General features: G+C 39.1%; 1 protein-coding gene across 1 annotated transcript; it reads right to left on the bottom strand.

The window, feature by feature from the left end:
• Positions 1 to 4,006: 4,006 nt before the first annotated feature.
• On the bottom strand, positions 4,007 to 5,559 carry LOC115600782 (protein FAM240B-like). Its single transcript, XM_030470129.1, has 2 exons — positions 5,420 to 5,559; positions 4,007 to 4,085 (listed from the first exon to the last, which is right to left on the bottom strand). Exons 1-2 carry the CDS (start codon positions 5,557 to 5,559, stop codon positions 4,007 to 4,009), a joined length of 219 nt encoding a protein of 72 aa, XP_030325989.1.
• Positions 5,560 to 21,319: the final 15,760 nt, after the last annotated feature.

Genomic DNA, 21,319 nt, shown 5'->3' with positions numbered 1-21,319 from the left:
TCCTCTGTGTTTAATGTTACATTAAACACGGAATATGTTAGGTAAACTTTGTATTGTATGGTGGGTTTATTTCAGTGCTGACAACTTCAAGCACCTCAGAATTGACAATAGGTCAGTCTCCTCTTCAGTGAATGTGGCCAGAAGCCCAGAGAAGCATAGCCGCATGGACACAAAGTTCTTGTGCAGTAGGGAACACAGGACCTACAGTTGTCACAATGAAGACAGTCTGTGATCCTGCACTGGGCTGCAGTACAGGCTTCACTGCAGAAACTCTGCTTTAGCAGGGCTGTGGACCTTCATCCTGGCATAGCTAAACCATCTTCCTGATTTTTGTCTCTACCATCTTACCAGAAAGACAACTTGCCTTTTGTTTGACTTGCATCAGTTGTTTGAATTCAAAACCTTGCCACAGTGGCTGAGTTATGCTTATTTGCTCCTTAATTTGAGAGCCCCAAAGAGGAGCATCTTGGTTAGGGAAGGACGTTGGCCAGGAAGGACTACCGAGCAAAGAACTGTATTTAAACTGTCTCAGTTCAGGCTAAACTGCTAAGAAGTCTGTTAAGTTACTGATAGAATCATTCTTCACAGCTGTCAGCCCTTACCCATACACTAGAAGGATCATTAATGCAGCTAAAACGGAGTATCTGTCACTCTTATGCCAACACACAGCGTACTTCCCATAAATACTATTTAAAGGGGCTTCTGTCTAAAGTGTTTCTTATTTGCTTCAGAGAATGGTATAACTTTACTATATTTGGCTTTTGTCACTGCTAAAAGCTTTTTCGTAAAGTTCTGTACCACGTGTTCGTAATAAGAAAGCAACATATGTTTTCTTGCTACTTAGTGTCAGGGTGAAGCAAAGGAGTGGTAAAATAATGAAAGCTAAGAAGATAAGCGAGTATCTACTGCATTTTAATTACACAGCTCATAAAATTAGATTGGCATAACTCAAAATCTCTTGCTATTACACTCAAAAGCAATGTGAAAATATGGGTAGAAGAAATCAAGAGAAATGAGTTATTTTTCAAGAAGCTATTTTAAAAACATTTCAGTTACTAAGTTTAACACATTTAACTGAATACTGCACTCCTCTGAAACTGCATATTGGTGAAAAATAGGCTGAAGAGCATCTCAGCATCCTCTCTAACCATAATGATTTTATAAAAGCTAGATGATTTTATCAGTTTTCAGCTGATGACTTGCCCAGTCCTACAGTCAGGTTTCTCTGCTCATTTTTATAACTCTAGGGCTCATTTCTGAGTCTCAGAGAAATTGCAGTTTATTTTTGTGTTTTTTTGGTTTGTTTCTTTTCTTTTTTCCACTCCTTTTAGTTTCTCTTATGACCTTCAAGGTAAATTAAAGATTTATATTTTTCTGGTTTCAAATTGCCAGAATCCTTTTCATCTTGGAGCCTGCTACAGCTTCTGATTAATATTGTTTCTTGACATTTAGATTTGAATTTTACTGCTATCACACCTCTTTATTTTTGCTGATTGACTCTAGATTGTAATTATTTCTCTGGATATGTTGGTTTACTTTTTTTATTGTTTTGGGTTTTTTTGTGGTAATTTACAAAACGTCTGGGTAAATTACCCTTGAAAAAGTAATGGCATTTTTATGAAAACATGTTGCTAGCATTTAGATAATAAAGATTACGTGGCCTGAAGTCCTGAATCTAATTCTGTGGAACCTGCGCCTGAAATAATTCATCTAGACACTAAAGGTGAAATTGCAAATCTCAGAAGAGAAGTAGCTTAATTCTGGAGATACATTTTCGAATTTCTTTTGGCCTTGGGCTGGAATAGATGAAGTCTGTAAAAAATAAGTTCCTTTTTATAATTTTAAAGGTATTATTTTGGTGTGTTCTAGCTTGGTAGGGACCTATTCCAAAGCATTTTTAAATTGCATAACCATAACAGATATGCAATGAAGGACTCAAACAGGAGTCACTTCCTGGCACGTCTTTTCCTGGCTTTTCATGGATTTTCCCCATTCTGATTTACCTTATGAGAAAAGAAGAAGGATCTCAACTAGGTGAGATGCAAAAGGTGAGGGGCACATTTTTCATTTTTAAAATATACCAACTCTGATTCCCTCTGTTCTGCACCTTTTGTGGTCACTTACACATGAATGAGGGGATGCAAATTGTTTCCCTTAGCTTATTTCAAACTCTAATTTTGGCCAAAAATGGTATAAAAATCAATCAAGATGGAGTTTGGGTAGAGCTTCAGTGAAAAAAAGGCACAGAAGGTGATGGGAGAATTGAAACCTGTGAACTGTCATTTTCAAAGAAATCTAACTTTTACTAAAACCTAATATTGTGCATGTACCTGGTGACTGTTTATTAAAGCATAGCTATATTGTAATTATACTGTTGTCCTGCATATTCCTCATTAATGACATTTTATAAATTGCTTAAGAAAAAACCTCAACTGAAGAATACAAGTTTTGCAGCTTTTTTCAGCTGTCAGGCAAACTCTGCTCTCAAATTTGGTGACATACCTGCTGGTGTCTTCATTTTTGAGTACATGTTCCAAGGTCATCTTTTTTTTTCAGACTTTCATGGATTTCTCAGGTTTCCCAAACATTATTTACATGTTTAAATTATCATAATATATTTGGTTCAACCTTGGGAGACACAAATGTGGATTTAAAAGGTGATGGATAAAGAGAGAAAAAATAGCATTTCAAAGTTTTGTTTTGCTTTAAAAAGAACAGATTTTCTAAATATTTTAAAACCCCAAACCCTTCTGCTGTTCTCTTCTGGGCCCACTGGCAATTAACAAATTCTTTACTCTGAAAATATATGAATTAGCAGAGAAGTAGTGAATAGGTCTTGTAGAAAGGGACTAAAATTTTAACCAGTTGAATGAAGAGATTTTTAGCATGCTCTAAACAACTCATTTTGCAGTACATTGCCCCAGTCATTCTGGTGGCAACAAAGCACTCACCCTAAAAAGAAAGCAATTTTATTTCACCTGCCTGTTGAAATGCTTTGATACTGTTGGAGGAAATGCCACATTTCCTAATGAGGCATTACGAAAGAAAGGAACTACAGACATTTTTTACTAATGGCAAATGTGGGAGAGGAAGCCTGCCATGTTTCTGAAGGTACTGGTTGTCAAGGAATATGTACTGGGCCTTAGAGGGAAAAAAAAAATGTTAGAGGAAAAAGTGTGCTTGTCAGTCATGACAGACACCTGTGAAAATGCATCAGGCTGCTCTGTGAAACAGATTATCAGTCCAGCTCTAGACAAGCCAGGTCAGGAACCAGAAGCAGACTTAAAATGCCAGGTTGTTTTGTCCTTGTTAATAAAGTGTCTCAAGTTAGCTAATGTGGATTAAGTGATTGAGCAATTTTTTTTGGTGTCTCACAGAGCCTATTTGTCAGGGTACATATTAATATCTTTACAGACTTTATATGGCAGCTAGGATCTGTAACTACCACCACTTTTATTTCCACTAGTGATGTGGGATATAGTGCCATCATTTGTGCATGTCCCCTCATTCTTAGTCTGAGTTGGGGTCTGCAGTGTTCAAACCAAACCAAACCAAACCAAACCAAACCAAACCAAACCAAACCAAACCAAACCAAAACCCTCAACTATTCATTAAACAATTTTGAAAGAAAATAACTTCATAAGATTATGAGTAGTCTATACAGAAACCTACAATGTTGAGGAAATGCCCCTGCTGATCACTAACTGTGTAACTAAATTTTTTTCCAAGCATCTACAGCTCAGCGAACCATGATTTATTACTCTTCAGAGTACTAACACTGAAGACTTCAGAGTACTTTGGTCTCTGCCAAATGGAGGGAGGGATGCATAATCTTAAAAGCAGCATCAGATATGTTACAAATGAAACTTCTAACAACGACAGCTAATTAAATATAGCTCATTTAAGCCACAAAGTAAAACTGACTGTAGGCTTTGCATCACACCATCATGCTTTCCTATGGAAAAATTCATCTTTTTCCCTCAAACATGTAATGAGTGTGGGATCTTCAGCTGGATGAGTCTTCAGGTTGGGTCCTCAACGTCTTTATCCTCTTTTCCAGCCTCTCCAACCATTCATTTCTGAGCCTAAGGACAGAAACATGGATTAGCTTGCTGTGATATTTTTACAGGGAACAGGCTTATACCCTTCATATTTCCCACCGGTGGTATCCTTTGGTGCTTATTCCCAGTTGTCATGCAAACTGGCCTGCCCCTTAGAGTGCTTTGCTGGATGGCACTGCAGGACCAGCTCTTAAATCCTGATGAGGGCTCACCTGAGCTCTGTGGTTCATCTTCATCATGCCCTTTCTTAAGTGCCTGTGTGTGCTTGAGTGACTTGTCACCTGCACTGGAGATTGCCTGCTGCCACCTGCTGGGTAGGATCACCTGACATCTGCTCAGTCCCCCTCCTCCTAAGAAATGCCTTAAAATGTACTGCATAAAGGCTACTGAGCACTGTGTGGCTTAGAAACACTGTGTGCATTGAAACTTCTGTTAGACCCTCAGTGCATACCTTTAGGTGATAGGTGGCACTTTGTGTGTTTTGGAGTGGTTTGTTTTTTTTTCGTAGTATCTAGATACCACAGAAAGATTGCCTTAAATAAAAAAGACAGTATTTCACAATTGAAGAATCAGTCGAGATGTTGAGATCGTGTTAGTTACAAATGGATAAAACATACTAGAGAATAATTCCAGTGTTTCTTCATCCAGTGTTATTAATGCAAGGTCAATCTTGATCTTATATTTTGAAGCAACAATCCAGAGAGGTCTGAGGGAGATTTTGAAAAATTAAAAAAACTTTCTCATTGAATAATCTCAAACCAAAATACCCATCTTTGCAAGAGCCTCCAATTTATGGAGACTTCACGTGAACTAAAACTACTTGATCGTGCTGCGGACTGATCTTCCTCATTGTGGCTGATGAAGTTAAATAGAACGGATTGACATAAATACGGCTATGGATGACAATTGCCTTGGTCAGTCAGTACACTTAGACTGCCTGCATTATTATGGATTTACCTTCTGCAAATTAAGATAATGAATTCAAACTATGTTCTTGTGAAAACAAGGGTAGAGAGAGCGAAGCTGGGCCAGGTACACATCTGTGCTAGGTCTGCTGTGAACATAAGCCTTGATGTTCAAGACAAGCCTGCACTGCTAGATGTTGTCCTGGTAACTTCAGAAATTTCTAAGCTTTAGACCCATTTACAGAATAAGAGTGAATTATTCTCTTATCCTGTGAAGCCATAGCTTAGACATGTTAGGATTAGCATGCTGATTTGGGAAGATTTATTATTTTCTAAAAATCTAAGAAAAATGTTTTCAGCTTTCATCGTATGACTTACATACAGGTATCACTTTTCTTTAAAAAAGAATTACAGTGCAAAGTCGAATAACCTTTCTGGATGCAAACTACCCACTTTGTCAGAGCACTTCTTTGCTGACGTTCTTTTTCAATTTGCAGATACTGAGTTTGTTGTTCAATAGTCTTTTCCCAGAAGTTCCTCAGATCACTAGTTTCACATCCCCGCACTTCATGACGTATGTATTGGCTATTCATTTTCTCTAAAGGAGAAATCTGAAAAAACATATGACAAGTTATTGGTTCCTTGTCTGTTTTCATGGCTAAAGCACACTCTTACTGTTTTGGGTTTTCACAGCATAAGGGTCACACAATTTGGTTTTGGTTTTGCGTTTGTCTTTTTTTGTAGGATCAGGATAACAGTGGGCATGACTCACTATTTCAGCTTTTCATTCCTAGCTGTGACACTTGAGAATATGCTGTCTTCAGTGATTTAAATTCTTGCTAGTTGACCTCAAATATCTCACTTTCATAGGCCTGCAACCTTTAAGCCCACAATGAGGAACAGTTCTGCTGTATTCTCTAGCTTAATGATTAAGATACTTTTTACTGTACTCATAAATTGAAAGGAAATACAAAAATTGTCAGATCTAGTGGGATTTTTCTCACTGTTTTAAGGACTATAAAATGATAAAGTGACCATTATAGATTAAGATTAAAACAGTGAAGAAGAGCCCTGGTAACTTGCTGTTAACACTAATTTTACCTTAGCTTTATTTGGGAATGGAGAAAATTTTTGTGTATAAAAATATGTACATGATTTTATAATATATTGATTTGCAAAGTCAATTTGCTTATTAAATATTTCTCCCTCTTCTGCAACTTTCAAAACAAAGCAAATTCATTGAATATATTTGTATATCTGTGACAATTCTGTTTTCCCCCCTTCATTTAATGTAATCCTAAAAATAAATTTTGGAGGGAATTTTATCCTAGAAATCTATCTGTCTGTCTCAGGATGACAGTCATAGTCTAACAGTCAAGCCCCTGTATCCCACATTACAGCCAGAAAATCATATCATTACTTTCAAAACTTTATTAAATATGGAATGAGTATATCTATGCTGCCTTCCAAATAGCTGTGTAGTTTTGCATAACATGTCATTATAATATTTTCCAGAACTTTTTTTTTTTTTTTTAACATGTATTTAGGGCTCTCTCATGCATTTTTTGAATTCATGGCAATTATTTGTAATTCATTTTAATCAGAGCCATAGAGAACTAGTAAACAAGTCTCTCAAGACTAGCTTGGAAAAGCTTGAAGAAACTGCTGTCATTCCCCTGCCAGGCACTGTAAGAAAAGCTAAATTGGGAATTGGTAATCTTTACAAAATTTAATTTAGAAATTTGGCTGTTTTGTGAAAATGTGTGAGACACATTATGAAGACTCTATGAGCAGAGAGCAAAGGCAGGCCTTTCGAAGAGGTCCCTGTCTTGCCGAGATTTCCCTGTGACTCTCCTGTGGCTCCTTGTAAAACCTCCATACGTCTCATGGACTCCAAATGATAGAAGCACAGTATCTGAGCCTGCCTTTTGCAGGAAAAAAAAAATAAAATTACTGAGCACTTTTTTCAGGTTCTGAGTAAATTATAGATGGATGTATAAGTGTTTACATCAGTCTGTAGTGTGAATTCCAAGTACAACTGAACACCTCCAGCTGTGCTAGGGGATGAACAATTCCAGGGCAAAAGTTTTCTTAATAAGAGTATGTGTTTTTATAAAATATATTTACTCTATAAATATCCGCATATATATTAATACCAACCCAAATTTCTTTTCCCAGGCAGCACTTACTGCCCTTTTTTAATTTTTATGTAACAGGAGTGATCTAGAAATATATGAAAAATACATGGTAACAGCCATCTGGGTTAGACTAATGGACTTTCCACTCCAAGAGTTAATCTCTAAGAATAACACTATTTCTGAAGAGCAGCAAGCAAAATTCCCAGATATCCCTGAGGCTCCAAAATAAACTGCCAGGAAATAATGTTTCCTGGTTTCTTTAATCAGAAGTAATCCCAAAGCATAAGAACTTCATCCTTCTGAATGATTATGAATTCCCGTTTAATATACTGTAGATGTATCCTTTCTATATATATGGGGGTGAATATCTCTCTTGAATACGGCAAAGTTGTGGAACCCATTGCCATGAGGTATAACTGAGCCCAAGTGTATGCTTTCACCACACACTTATCCTTTACCGATTTTAAATGCTCTGCCTCCTGGTTAGATTGCATATATTTTTGTTGCCGGCTTAAATGCATTTTATAGATGTGTCTCTCCAACACCCCTCCCCACAACAAAAAAAAAAATCCAAAGGAAAAAGCTTTAAACACAGTGAAAAAGTTCAGAATTACTTTTCATTTTTATTCACCTCACATCTGGTGCTGGATGTTAGAACACTGTTGAGATTACTAAGTATGAGTAGTCTACACATTACAGGTTTAGGTGGGTTTTTTGGGCGTGGGAGCAGGAATTAGTGCTTTTCTCTGTTTATATTATCTGTGCAATTTTCTTTGTATACGCTTGCTCAGGCACGCCAAGAACATTTTCCAAGCCTGTCTTTCTTAACCTATCATTTTGTGTTAACATATGGATACCTGGGTGTTGAATTTTCTGTTACTCAGACCTTAATCTTCATTTTCTTCTCCCCTAATACTGGAGAACTGTCAAATATGTATCAAAGAGACTGAACTTAGAATTTCTGTATCATTATTTAATTGATCCTTGTACAGCCTTCATAAACATGTGTGTCAATGTGCCAGCATTTGCTTCTCTGAACTCTAAAATCATCCTATCCTAAATTACCTTTTATTTCAACGTCTATTTGAGTCTGCTCATGTGCTGATTGTAGGAACTGCATGATAACTCTGCCAAAATAACCCACCTAATTTGCTTTGCCTTTATTCATGTGTCTAGGTGTTCGAATTCACCTCTGTTCTACCATCCATTTCAAAAATGTTGCCATAAACCTTCAGGGTTGTGTGAGAAATCAGTGATATCAAACCTAATCTGTCAGTGTTTCACTTGTCCCAAGATAGAGTTTCGGTGCTAAAATCTCAGTGATGGAAACTCTTTATTTTCCGCTCCTACTACAGGTTTTTTCAGAGATTAACAGGACAAAGGCCTGTGTTGTGGCTTTCCACCAGCAGTTATCACCTGGGTACATGTTATTTTCACGTCTAAAAACCTGATTCAATGTAGTTAGCAAAAGGGACATCATTTAATATGGAAAGAGAAGAGTGGAAAAGACTTAATGAAAGCAGCCTCCAAAGCAGCCTTAACAAATAATCTCTATGTATCATACAACAGGTGGGCAGAAATACACTGTTAAATCATGCAGGCAGTTGTAATAACTCTTTTATAGATCTTGCAGTTAGGTCTGACTTAAACTACCCTGCAACAGCTAGGCCTAAATGAAGCTTTATTTAAGTCTCTAGTGACAATCCTTCAAGATGACAATAACGCGAGACTCTTTCTGGTAATCATCTTTGACAGAGTCCTGTTTGCAAGTTGGTGAACAAATGTAGCTGCTCTCAAATGAAAAGAATAACTGGATAAACTCTAGAAAGACTTTATCCTACACAAGATGAAGATGATTGTTTTTTTTTAGATTTAAAAATTTTTTTATTTATATTCAGTTTGTTAAAAGATGTCTTAGAAAGGTAGGGGAGCAGTGACACCAGCACTGTTACCTGGAAGTCTGGAAAAATTATGTTTGTAAAACAAAAGAGGAACGTAAGATCAAGTCGATGTGACATCTTGACTTTTTTGTAAGTAAAAAAATCAATAGTTTGAGGCTGGAACTCACTAGTTGAGAAACTATTACCATGACAAGAAACATACTGTTTCATGGAGAGAATTGGAAGTCACAAGCTTCTTAGCTATAAAATGATATGTAAAGAGAAGTGTAGGGCTTTTTTTCCTGTAGAAAAAAAGTAGTAGAACACAAATTGTTATTTTAAAATGTTTTTAAAATTTACAGAGCACCTATATGCATTGGGAAAGCTATTTTCCCCCCTTTTTATGCCTCTTGCATAGCACAATCAGTCAGAGTTTTCAGGGTGTTATGTATCTTCCTGGAAACAATACAATATTTTATTCATCTACCTTTTCATGGACCTTGCTTGGAGACTGTGCTTATTACATAAATGCATTTTATTAATAAAAAATTGCATGATGTATGGGAGAGTATGCTATTTATGCTAATGTTGATGTTTGACTTTAAAACAATAAGAAATCTGCTTTGATTTTAGAAAACAGGACTAGTAATCACAACCACAATTTCCGTCTCTTTCCTGGCATCTTGAATACATATTTTATGTTCTGCTTCTGCAGCTAGCAGCAATTCACATCTCAAAGGGCTTAATGAGGTTTGCTTTGAGATCCTGGCTGGGGAAGCATACCAGTTTCAAGTCTAACTTCGGTCCTCAGACCCTGGGTAAAACTCTTTGGGGGCAGAAGAAAGCACTTTAATTGAATCCCCTGTACCTTTCTGTTTGTATGGCAGTTTCATAATGCTGCCTATCTCATGAACAGCCTGAGCCTCATGTATTCTCAGTCAGGAGGCTGTTGTCTGGGCATAAACTCCGGTCAAATTAGTTGGATTTTTCCATGCAATGGGAATTTTATGTGTGTGAAAATGCCAACCATACTAACATGTGACTGAGCAATACTAGTAGGAGTTACCTATGCGCATGAGTTACAGGTATGCCTTTAGCTAATCAATTCTAACATGCAAGCTGAAATGTTTGCACTCAGGCACTACGCAGCAGTCTCTATTCAACCATTTACCTTGTTCCTAATTCTCACAGTTCATTATTGCTTTTCTGTGAAAAGCTGATTGGTCTGAGTCTATTTTTCCGATCTGGAGAATACCTATTCTTAAAATGCTTTGAGCTATTACAAAATTTGGACCTTTTCTCATATGAAAAAGCCAGGTTGGATTTAAGGTCCCTTTCAACACAAACCGTTATTCTATGATTCTATGATATCATACCTTTTTGACAAAGAAACATGCTAAGGCAAGGCTTGTGACAGTTATGTGGTTTTTGGATCTTATACTGGTACAGTGGCAGTATCAATGAGTTTAAACACCACACACTCCAAGTGTTTTCTTCTGTCTTCCTCATCTCTTAAGCCTCAGTTCTCTTTATCTGCTTTCACTCTTCCCTGGCTATCAGACAGTAGTACAATTGAATTATCAGACTGGAGGGAACTGATTCTGTGTCTTGCTTTTCTGTACCAGAAGGCTCAGCAGTCCTCAGGATGAGGGTTAAAACTCTTAAAACCTTCTGAGCAAAACACTTGAGGAATCAACAGTCTCATTTCCCTCCAGGTCATCCATTCGATTGTTACTATCCTAGTTCTGCTTCTGTGCCTGTTTATTTATTTAGCTTCTTGCTCTCTGCCACTCTGTGGTTCTCAGTGAGACTTTTCCCTTAGCCCACAGTCAAGGGTTTCCACAAGAGGTCACTTCAGTTTTCCCTTCTCCACCTTCGTGTCTGCTGAGCTCCTCCTCCTGCCCTGTTCAACTCCCATGCCAGCCCTCCGGATTAACCTGGCTGACTGACACCTCTACTTTCAAACATTTTCAGTTGATTTCCCCAGGTCTGTTGCTCCCTCTGGAAACTCTCTCTCCATTTCTTGCTGGAGCTGCTTTTCTCCCCGACTGCCCATGCTGATATCACCAGACTTCCTGGACCATCTTTTCAGCTCCCTTCTGCTCCCCAGCTTCTCCCACTCCCTGCACCTGTCTCTCTGTGGTGGCCACCTGCATTCCCACACATCCTGCCACCAGCACACACAAACATGACTGTGGTGGTAGTTGCACAGAAGTGAGCATCAAGGAAATAGGCATTCATAAGCATCGTCTAATACAGAATGTCCAAATACCTTTCCTGAGCTTTTCATAGATTTGTCAAACTTTTTTTGGCTTTTAATTTCAACATCTAAGGCATGTTTAAAGTGGCTGTGCTATCTTGTGTGATCAAATATTATTTCTGATCACTAGATTTTCTCCACTGCCAGGTACATTTGAAGCCTAATCCTACGAACTGCTGAATTTGTAAGATCAAGTATATAGCATAAATTAATTAGTCTAGAATCTTGAGCATATTTTGTTTTGTTTTATTTGATGTTTGAGTACAGAAGGACCCGATGGTCTACGATCAAAGAAGATAAATCCTGCAAAAGGCTCATGTTCTTCATTAGATCATCCAGTTCTGACAAAACATGCAAAAGAAACTAATCCTGATTCATGTGAAGGTGTCTACCATCAAATTAAAAAGCCTCTTAGCAGCAGATCACTCTTAAAAAATGCTTGTGAGAGGAGTGTGTGTGTGTAACCTTGGCTACCGTTTAGCTTATCAGTTAAGAATCTACAGCCACAAATCCTGCTGTTTTATCCAGGGTTGTGACATGGAAATTGCCCATAAATATTTTTTCTGTATCAGTGCTACTCAAGTTCCTTAGAATGCTGATAAACTGGGCACTCTTCACTGGTATTTTCCTCACAATCTCATCTTTCCTAGAGTAGACTTTAGTGAGTATTAAAGTTAGTGAACAAATGTATTTCTTGTTGACATTACTACAAAAAACTTGCTACAAACCCCCAGATACTTGCTTACCTTTGCAGCTGAACTCTTCCTGCAAATATATCCTCTGTGGGACACAAACAAATGAGGAATATTACCACTGCAGCCCTGGCTTCTCCAGTGTCACAGGGCAGTAATGAAATGCATCCCTCGGTACTTTTTATTTGAAGTGGGGGTAACGTAAGTCCTTCATCATATCAAGGCTATTTTGAACAGAACCAGCAGCAAGATAAGATCATTTAATGAACTTTGCAGCCCCCTGCCTGAGATGACCATGAAACACAGGACCCCTTGAGAGCATGCATCCCTCCCACACTGACAGATAGCTCAGAGAGCATGACTTGGCAAGTGCTGAGAATTTTCTTTAAAATATGTGCTAGTATTATCTATTTTAATATTTAATTGTGTGAAATTTGAAAAATTCCACACTGCTATCTTAGCTGTAATGGAGGCTGAAATGGTGTGACAAATCACACTTGGTTTTGCATTACAGAGTGACTTACAGAAGTATGCAGTGCTTTGGAGCTGTTAATCTAAGGATGTGTGCTAGATTATAACACATTCTGTTCTCTTCAAGGCAATAGTCATAGGAATTGTCTGTTTGCTTAACATTAGCGAATAAAATGCATTGAGCCAGCACTAGTTTTACGATTTGGAGTTATTATAACTCTATTACAGGTGAGCACTTTTATCATTACATTTCCTTTTCTAAGGAAAATATTTTGTAGGTTTGATTGATCGATGACAAATGTATACACTGATCTCAGTTTTCATTAAATCCATCTACATTGTTAATATACCACATGTGACTGCTGGCTTAAGTAGTATTTATACCATTGCTGATTATTTTAACCTTCTTTTGTTGTAATTTTTCACACCTTAAGTTGCAAAAACAGCACCCATATAATGGCTGCTTTCTGTAGTTCATATTTAAGTATTTATTTTTTCTGCAGTCAGCTTTACAGGAGAAAACCCTGAGCAAAACCTAACAGCTGCAGCCTTTCTCTGTAAAAGAAAATTTTGACTCTTTCCAAATACTGGTCAGTTTGTTTAACTCTTTAAAAACATTAAGATGTTAACTTTCTTCAATTTGTTGTTCCACCTCATACCATACGAAATCACAAAAGTCAACTCTTCCCTCTATACATACAATAATAACAATGGTAACCTGGTCTCAGAGCTTTTGATCCATGATGCACTGAGAAAAAAGCGTATCATTCATTGTTCTATTTTTGGAACATCAGGTCAAACTCTCTCCGGCTTTGAAAATCACGAGCAAATGCAATCTGCTGCGTGAATATTAAAAGAATACAGTATTACAAAGATAGGTTGGTGCCCAAGCTTGATACAGCAGTAGTGCTAACCACCACGGTGCTGCAGAACAGTATTCCTGCTTGCCATTTGAGCCAGAGCTTGAGTAACTTCCCGTTGTCCCTAAACACATCTAGCTAAATTTACAATACACTGGAGTTTTGTTTTCTAATGTTACAATGTAGGCAATACCTTCCCTAGACATTCCCAAACACCTCATTTCAGGAGGGCATTTCAGTGTCCAGGCTTCATCAGACCATCAGACCAGAACATTAGTTTCTGGTGCATTGGCATTTCTGCATTTGTGCCTATAAGATACCCTGTATAAAGCACAACCAAAATGTGATAGATGTTGCAAGCACTCTGATCATCTCCAGTAGATTAGATACATCTTGTATGATACATGCTGACTGAATTTGCAATGAACAATCCGTCATTCTTGGTAGCATCTTATGTGGCAATAAATTGATGACCAGCATCCAGAAATCCTGGCAGAAGTAGTAGTCTGCTGGGCTACCCATATCTGGAGAAACAGTCAAATGACAGGTGGCTAGAAAGACATAGTTTACCCTCAAAAGCAGGGCAGATATCAATTAAGCTTTTGGATAGCGAAAATTGTTTAAGCTGTTTGTTACTTCATAAACAAACCTCAGAGCTCCTTACTATAACCTGCTTGTATGACAGCACTCATCTCTAGTTTGCAAAAGTTCTTGCAAACACATGCTTAGTGTCAGTAGCAGGGACCACAGAAGAATCTGTAAAATGACTGACACAGTGTAAACCCTTGGAGGGTCTGAGATGTTACTTCTCTGCAGCAATTAAGCTTCTGTGTTCTGCCCGTGTGCTGTTGCTAGGACAGTTGGAAATAAAAAGTAGCAATCACCCCTTATACTTAAACAAGAAATCCTGGTATGTTTTGCTTGTATTTTGTCCATTTGGCCCCTTCACTCTGTGTGTATTCTTAGACCTGATGTTAAAGAGGAGGACGTGAAAGAAGAAGACGTCATAAAAAATGTACGAGACCTTGCAGCAACCTTCCAATACCTAAGGGGGCCTGCAAGAAACCTGGAGAAGGACTTTTTCTAAGAACAAGTAGTGATAGGAAAAGGGGGAATGGTTTTAAACTAAGAGAGGGTTTAGATTAAATATTAGGATGAAGTTCTTCACCATGAGAGTGATGAGACACCAGAACAGGTTGTCCAAAAAAGTTGTGGACGGGACTTTGAGCAACCTGATGCAGTGAAAGGTGTCCCTGCCTGTGGCAGGGAGATTGGAACTAGATGATCTTAAGGTCCCTTCCAACCCAAATCATTCTATGATTCTATGATTCTGTGATCCTTCAAGAACTCATCAATTAAATAAACAGCTCATGCTTCTTTTCTCTTTGGTGCTAGAGAAAATAAAATCCAGAGCAGTGAGCTTTTAAAGTAGATATTGTACCATATTGTTGGGGTGGCTTTCTTCTCTATTCACCATGCATCTAGTATTTATATCTTTCTCATTCTTGATTGATGCAGTGACAGTCAGAAAGTTGTGAAAAGGGATTTCTGCCAATACTGGACCTTTTCCTCGCTTGTCCAGGAGCAGCACAGGTCACAGCAGTTTTAGTAGCCCTTTCAAAGCCTCACAAATTCTAGAATTAAGCGGATGGCTCAGATGGTATGTAAGAGCCTGGTCAGTTTAGATGTGTATCTTCTCATGAAAGTTGGTTCTTAACTGGTTTTGATGCTTCTGTAACTATTTACAGTGTGAGGTTTTTAAAATTTGCCTTTGAAAACCATCCAACTGGGGCCTTTACTGGGTCTAATATTCCAGAGTAAGACAGCAGGCAGGAGGTTTGTCGATGGGCTGTCCTGCAGCCACTGTCATATGCCTGTGCAGAGGGCCAGTGTTCCCCTGCTTCCCTGCTGCACATGCATTGATTTGAGCTCTGCTATGCTGCATTGGCACCTCTGAAAGCGCATCTGAAGAAAACAAGTCTGCTTAGAGGTTTCTAACCCTTCCTACTGGATATGACACTGAGTGTTGGATTAAAATATATGGGGAAAATTGTCGTGACTGGGCAAGCGAGTTTTTCAAAACCATTTTTCCTTTGTTGGGCTGAGCCTTGAAAGCAGCAGGGACTTATTTAACTAACAGAAAAAAATCAGGACTAAGTAGGAACTAGAATTCCACTTTATGCACAAGAATACCTTATGTCTACTCTGGATTTTTCCTCTGAGTCCATTCTGGATGGTACGTACATCACATCATCCATGCCTAAGACACACAATTGTTTTCTTTTTAATACCTCTTATAAGACAATCTCAAGGTCAGTAAAGCAGCAGATTAAAGAGATGACATGCTTTATTAGCTGAATTGAACTTCTTATTGACACTACTTACATGACATCTGAAACATTTATAGAGGTTTTTTAGTGTTTATTGCAATTGTGATATTGCCTTTGTGACAGAGATCACAAAAAATTAGGTATGTTAAGATCCACTAGTAACTTTTGGTAATTCTTCTCTAGTTGCCTGCCTGCAGCTTTCTAGTGATTCTGTTTTACCAGGAATGTAAAGTTTTCAAGCAGTTTTAATTGCATCAGGCTGAATTTTACCCACTGGAGCTGCTAGATACACAGATGCTTTCCCATGGAAGTGTAATTGGCCTGGCTCCTTGCACTGCAGGGGGGAATTCTGCTGCAAAAGAAGGAAAAGGCTGCTGGTGTCACCTGCTCTCAGCATTTCCATGTGTTTGAAACTACCTTGAAGTCCACATCAAATAAACCTCTACAGGGACCTGTCCAGAAAAGCTTCTATGATGATGTGCTGATGATATGTTTGCGTATAAATTTATCTTGGATATTTTTCCATCTTAATATGACACTGGAGTTAGGAACTCAATTGCTCTAGACACCCTCAGGCATCAATATAATGAATGCAGGAAAGAGGTTTTTGATCCTCTGTTAAAATCAGCCAATGCAGAGCATGCTCAACTGCACATGCTGTTTGAGCAGAGCGTGAAACTGTTCTACCCCCATACAAACCATGGAAAGAGAACAGTTTCTCAGTGGGGTAATACAGTCTTCTGTGCCTTCTTGTAGCATTATACTTCCTATTTAGCCAAATTTTAGGTGCTTCAGTTAAATAAAGTTAAACAAGATGAACTAGAGCTGTTGGAGACTTCAAACATGCTGCTAGAAAATTAATGATGGTCCACAAAGACTTTGCAATTGGTATTAATTTCTACTGGGTAGTGTCACGGAAGGTGATAGGGAAGTAGAGGGTTAAGGCAGCGTGTTAATTGCATGGATTTTTATCTTCTTTTAATATTTACCAGAACTAAAGTCTACAACTGTTCTGCACCTGAGGCAAATACTGCACTGTTTTCTTTATGGAAGCTCACGTAGTTCCCAAGATCATCTTTAGATGATTTTGAACAATCTTACTTGGGATGAAGATAAGGTAAGAAGAAGGATGATTAAGGTCCCTGTACATCCCTATTTCCTTTTAAAAGTAAAATTCATGGTCATGAATAAATCTGTGGTCAGAGTCCCTGTGTAAATACCCAAGGAGTGCTATAGCTTTACCCCAGCTGAACCCCAGTTTTAACTCAAGTAAAACTTAAGCTACTACCGAGCAGAAATGCACTTAGATATACTCACTCTCCTTCTACCAGCATATCAAAGGGAAGAGATATGCCTGCATTACATCCCCAGGGCACCTCTGTGCTACCCAACAGTGCTTTACTACAGCCAGATAACTGAACTGAGAGCAGACTGCGTTTTGCTGCTGCTTGGCTCCTGTTAAGTATCAGCATTAAAAAGACAGCCCAGACTTTATTCTGGCTAGCCTGAGACTTAGGGGAACATGAATGTGAGATCTGAGGGCCCATTCTGCCTCTTGTGTGTGCTTCATTGAAAGAAATCTGATTTTAACTCTTGCATTCAATTCAGTAATGAGAAGTAATGTCAGATGTGAAAGGTTGTCACCAACATGTTTCTTGTAAACACTGAGACACAAACTGACCATTAGCTCTTAGAAGCTGACATTATAAAAGTCTCAGACTAAAACAATTCTCAGTGAGCAAAGATTGCTAGCAAGATTACTAAGTACCAGGTACGTGTTAAGTAAAATTCAAGTCATGGCAGATTAAGATCACATATTTACAAGAGAGCAGGGAGTGGCCTGGGCCATTACATAGTAGTGGACATTGGCACCCAGAGCACTGCAAAAGCTCTGCTCATTTGGTTGCAAGACCTGCTCTGTGAATACTTTGGAGACAAAAATCTGCCAGCTGTGAAACAGCCAAACTTGAAGGAGGGATGAAAGTAAACAGAAATATTTTCCTGTTCCTTTTCCTTTTCATTAGTGTATATAGGTAATGCAAATTAGCATAGATGATAAACAGTTTTAAGTGTGAGTGCTATGGCAAATTAGACCACTTAGACCACTTCCTAAGTATGGATTTAAATGCCTAATACTATGTACCAAGAGTTGAAGCTGTTGTCCACAGTTTTTGGAAGACCACAGTGACTTTAAATGGAATGAAAAAAGGAAATGATATGCTGCTATTGGCTAAGAACGTTTTTCTGAACTGGAGCAGAGTAAATTCTTTCCTTGCCTGTTGTGTAGCCGTAGATTGCTAACAAAATTTTAAAATGTTTAATATGTCAAACATATCAATCAAACACATCTAAGGAACCATTATATCCCTAGCAAGTATGAAAAGAAACTTCACAAAATGTATTATCCCATGTCTTTTACTTGAAGTCAAAAGTTCTTCAGTGTAAGTCTGACTTATGCTGAAGTTGTTCTGGAGTTGAATTATCCAGAAAATAATCTTAGCTGAGCAGGAATTTAAAATCTCCCTTGGTAGGAAATTTAATGAGCTTGAATAGGCTACAGGAAATTCTTCAAAACTGTGCCAGTGTGTGTGGCTGTTCTCAAAGCACATCCCTCTACTTGTTTGAGCTCTGACCCTGGAATATCATCTTGTCTCCCTTCCTGTTCACTGTGGAACAGAAGTGTTAGTGGAGAGACATAGGTGACATCACTAAATGCTCTGCTCCCAGCCTGTGTTTGTTACCCTCTTGTGATGCAACTCTGTAGCTGGCCACCTTGCTGCCTGCACAGTGGAGATAAAGTCATGAGGGATGAAGCACACAGTTCAGATATGGGCTTCAGAAAGATGCATGGATGTGTGCCAAGAATACCTTTGACAGAAGAGACCAATCTGCTGTTTATTAATCTAGCTAAAAATCTGTATGTGTCCCATCCCATCCCTGATGAACACGACTGGAAAACTGGTAACAATGGACAAGGAAAAGGCTGAGGTACTCCACAGCTATTTTGCCTCAGTCTTCACTGGCAACTTCTCTTCCCACACGTCTCGAGTGAATGGACCTTAAGGCAGATACAGGCTCAAAGTCCCTCCCTCCGTAAGAGAAGATCAGGTTCATGACAACCTGAGGAACCTAAACATCCACAAATCTATGGGACTTGATGAGATGCATCCCAGAGTCCTGAGGCAATTGGCTGATGTAGCTGCCAAGCCACTCTCCATGACATTTGAAAAGTCATGGCAGTCACGTGAAGTCCCCAAAGACTGGAAAAAGGGAAATATTGCACTCATTTTTAGAAAGGGTAGAAAGGCAAACCCTGGGAACTACTAACCTTTCAGCCTCAGCTCTGTGCCTGGGAAGATCATGGAACAAATCCTCCTAGAAGCTATGCTAAGGCACAAAGAGGACAGGGAGGTGATTTGAGGCAGCCAGCACAGCTTCACCTAGGGCAACTCCAACCTAGTGGCCTTCTATGAAGGAATGACTGCATCAATGGACAAGGGAAGAGCTATGAATGTCATCTGTTTGGACTTCTGTAAGGTCTTTTACACAGTTCCCCACAAAATCCTTCTCTCTGAATTAGGGGGATATGGATTTGATGGGTGAACTGTTCAGTGGACAAGGAATTGGATGGATGGTCACAATATCCAGATGTTGGTCAGAGAGTACTGGTCAAGATCTGGATGGAGATCAGTGATGAGTGGTGTCCCTCAGGATTGGTATTGAGACCAGTACTGTTTAATATCTTTATCAATGAGACAGTGGGATTAAGTGCAACCTCAGCATAGTTACAGATGACACCAAGCTGAGTGGTGCAGTTGACATGCCTGAGGGATAGGGTGCCATCTAGAGGGACCTGGACAAGCTTGAGAAGTGAGCCTCTGTGAACTTCATAAGGTTCTGCAAGGTCATGTGCAGAGTCCTGCACCTTGGCTGGGGCAACCCCTGCTATCACTATGGGCTGGAGGATGAAGGATTGAGAGGAACCCTGAGGAGAAGGACATGGGGTTACTGAAGGGTGAAAAACTGGCAGTGTGTGCTTGCAGCCCAGAAGGCCAACTGTATCCTAGGCTACATCAAAAGAATTGTGGTCAGCAGGTCAAAGGAGGTGATTCTGCCCCTCTGCTCTGCTCTGGTGAGGCATCACCAGGAATGCTGTGTCCAGCTCTGGAGCCCTTGTACTGGAAAGACCTGTTGGAGCAGGTCCAGAAGTGGGCCACCAAAAACCTCATCTCTGAACACAGGCTGAGAGAGTTAGGGTTGTTTAGCCTGGAGAAGAGAAGGTTCCAGGGAGACCTTATTGTGGTCTTTAAGTACTTAAAGGGGGCTTATAAGAAAGATGAGGGCAGAGTTTTTAGTAGGGCGTGTAGCAATAGGACAAGGGGTAATGGTTTTAAACTAATAGAACATAGATTCAGACTAGATATAAGGAAGAAATTTTTTATGGTGAGGGTGGTGAAGAACTAGAACAGGTTTCCCAGAGAGACGGTAGATGCCCCCTCCCTGGAAACATCCAAGGTCAGGCTGAGTGGGGTTCTGAGCATCCTGATCTAGTTGAAGATGTCCCTGCTCATTGCAGGAGGTTGGACTAGGTGACCTTTAAATGTGTCTTACAACCCAAATCATTCTATGATTCTGTGATTCTATTATTCTATGATTCCAGCTGATAAGGCAGAGTAAGGGCAATCTTCTTCTATTAGGTTTGCAGATTAATTAATAACTTTGTTAAACGAACCAGCAAAATTGTAAACTTCAAAGAGAAAGACTATTTGTGTCTGAAACAAGATATATAAGCAGCAGGTGGCAATATACTTTTTGCTTTCCATCTATGTTTAGAAATTGTTTGTCTTGAAGGGAAAACTGTTCTTGTCAGTGTTATGTCCTTGTCACTTCTGATCAGGACAACACAGTACCCGCTGGGCTTTACCACTCAGCAAAGAAGATGTTTCCTGCTCTGCTTCATGTTCAGAGCAAGTCTTTCTTTTTTTTCTCCCCTCTCTTTAGTCCTCTCTATAGACTAACTGCTCAATGTTTCTGGTTAGTATGTTGTACATTTACACACAAATCTACCATACCAATCTCTTCTGACAAGCTACCTATGCGTGACAAAAGTACCCAACCCTAGTGGACTGTATTATGTATCTGTTGCTTTCTGGCTTTGAATACAGTTAATAACATACATTTTGACTTTCAAGAAGATCTCAGGGATGAATCAGTGTGTGGCTTTCTTTTCAGAGAGGTGCCTCATGAATCAGGGCATTGGGTGGCTGTGGAAGTGCCTTAGTTTGAGAGTTTTAGACCAGTAGGGTGAAGACCTGAAAGTGTTGAAATTTCTGAGAAGTCTTTAAGTGGGTTGTTCTCTTGTTATCTTGGTCAGAGAATCTGCTCTTTTTTCAAACTGAGCCACAACTCATGTAGATATTCTTGGGGCCTTGAGGTTGGCAGAGAGAACACACTTTCATGAGTCACCTCTGAAATGAAAAGCCACATGGACAAAAGAGACTGTTGATGCAGAGAGTGCAAAAAACTCCCTCTTACGTGCCAGTGCTAAGGTAACTATGGAAAACAGTAGCCCTATAAAAGAAATAGGCCCTGAAATAGTAACCTTCTTCAATATAAGCCTCATGAGATCAGTACCAATGCTTCCTCTGATCCTGGCAAGAAAGCTGCCAGCACTGAGAATGCAGCCTGAATCCCTTGTAACTCCCTCATTTGACTTCATATT

The sequence above is a fragment of the Strigops habroptila genome, chromosome Z (genome assembly GCF_004027225.2).
Source record: "Strigops habroptila isolate Jane chromosome Z, bStrHab1.2.pri, whole genome shotgun sequence".
Classification (NCBI taxonomy): Eukaryota; Metazoa; Chordata; class Aves; order Psittaciformes; family Psittacidae; genus Strigops; species Strigops habroptila.
The sequence above is the reverse complement of the archived record's forward strand: the minus strand, read 5'-3'. Positions and strand labels throughout refer to the sequence as shown.

What these genes read in the sequence shown, in the direction of transcription:
- LOC115600782 (XM_030470129.1), bottom strand. Translation starts at nt 5,559, where the DNA reads ATGAATAGCCAATACATACGTCATGAAGTGCGGGGATGTGAAACTAGT. An exon ending in CAAAGAAGTGCTCTGACAAA is followed by an intron (nt 4,086 to 5,419) that starts GTGGGTAGTTTG and finishes TTCTGTCCTTAG; the next exon opens with GCTCAGAAATGAATGGTTGG.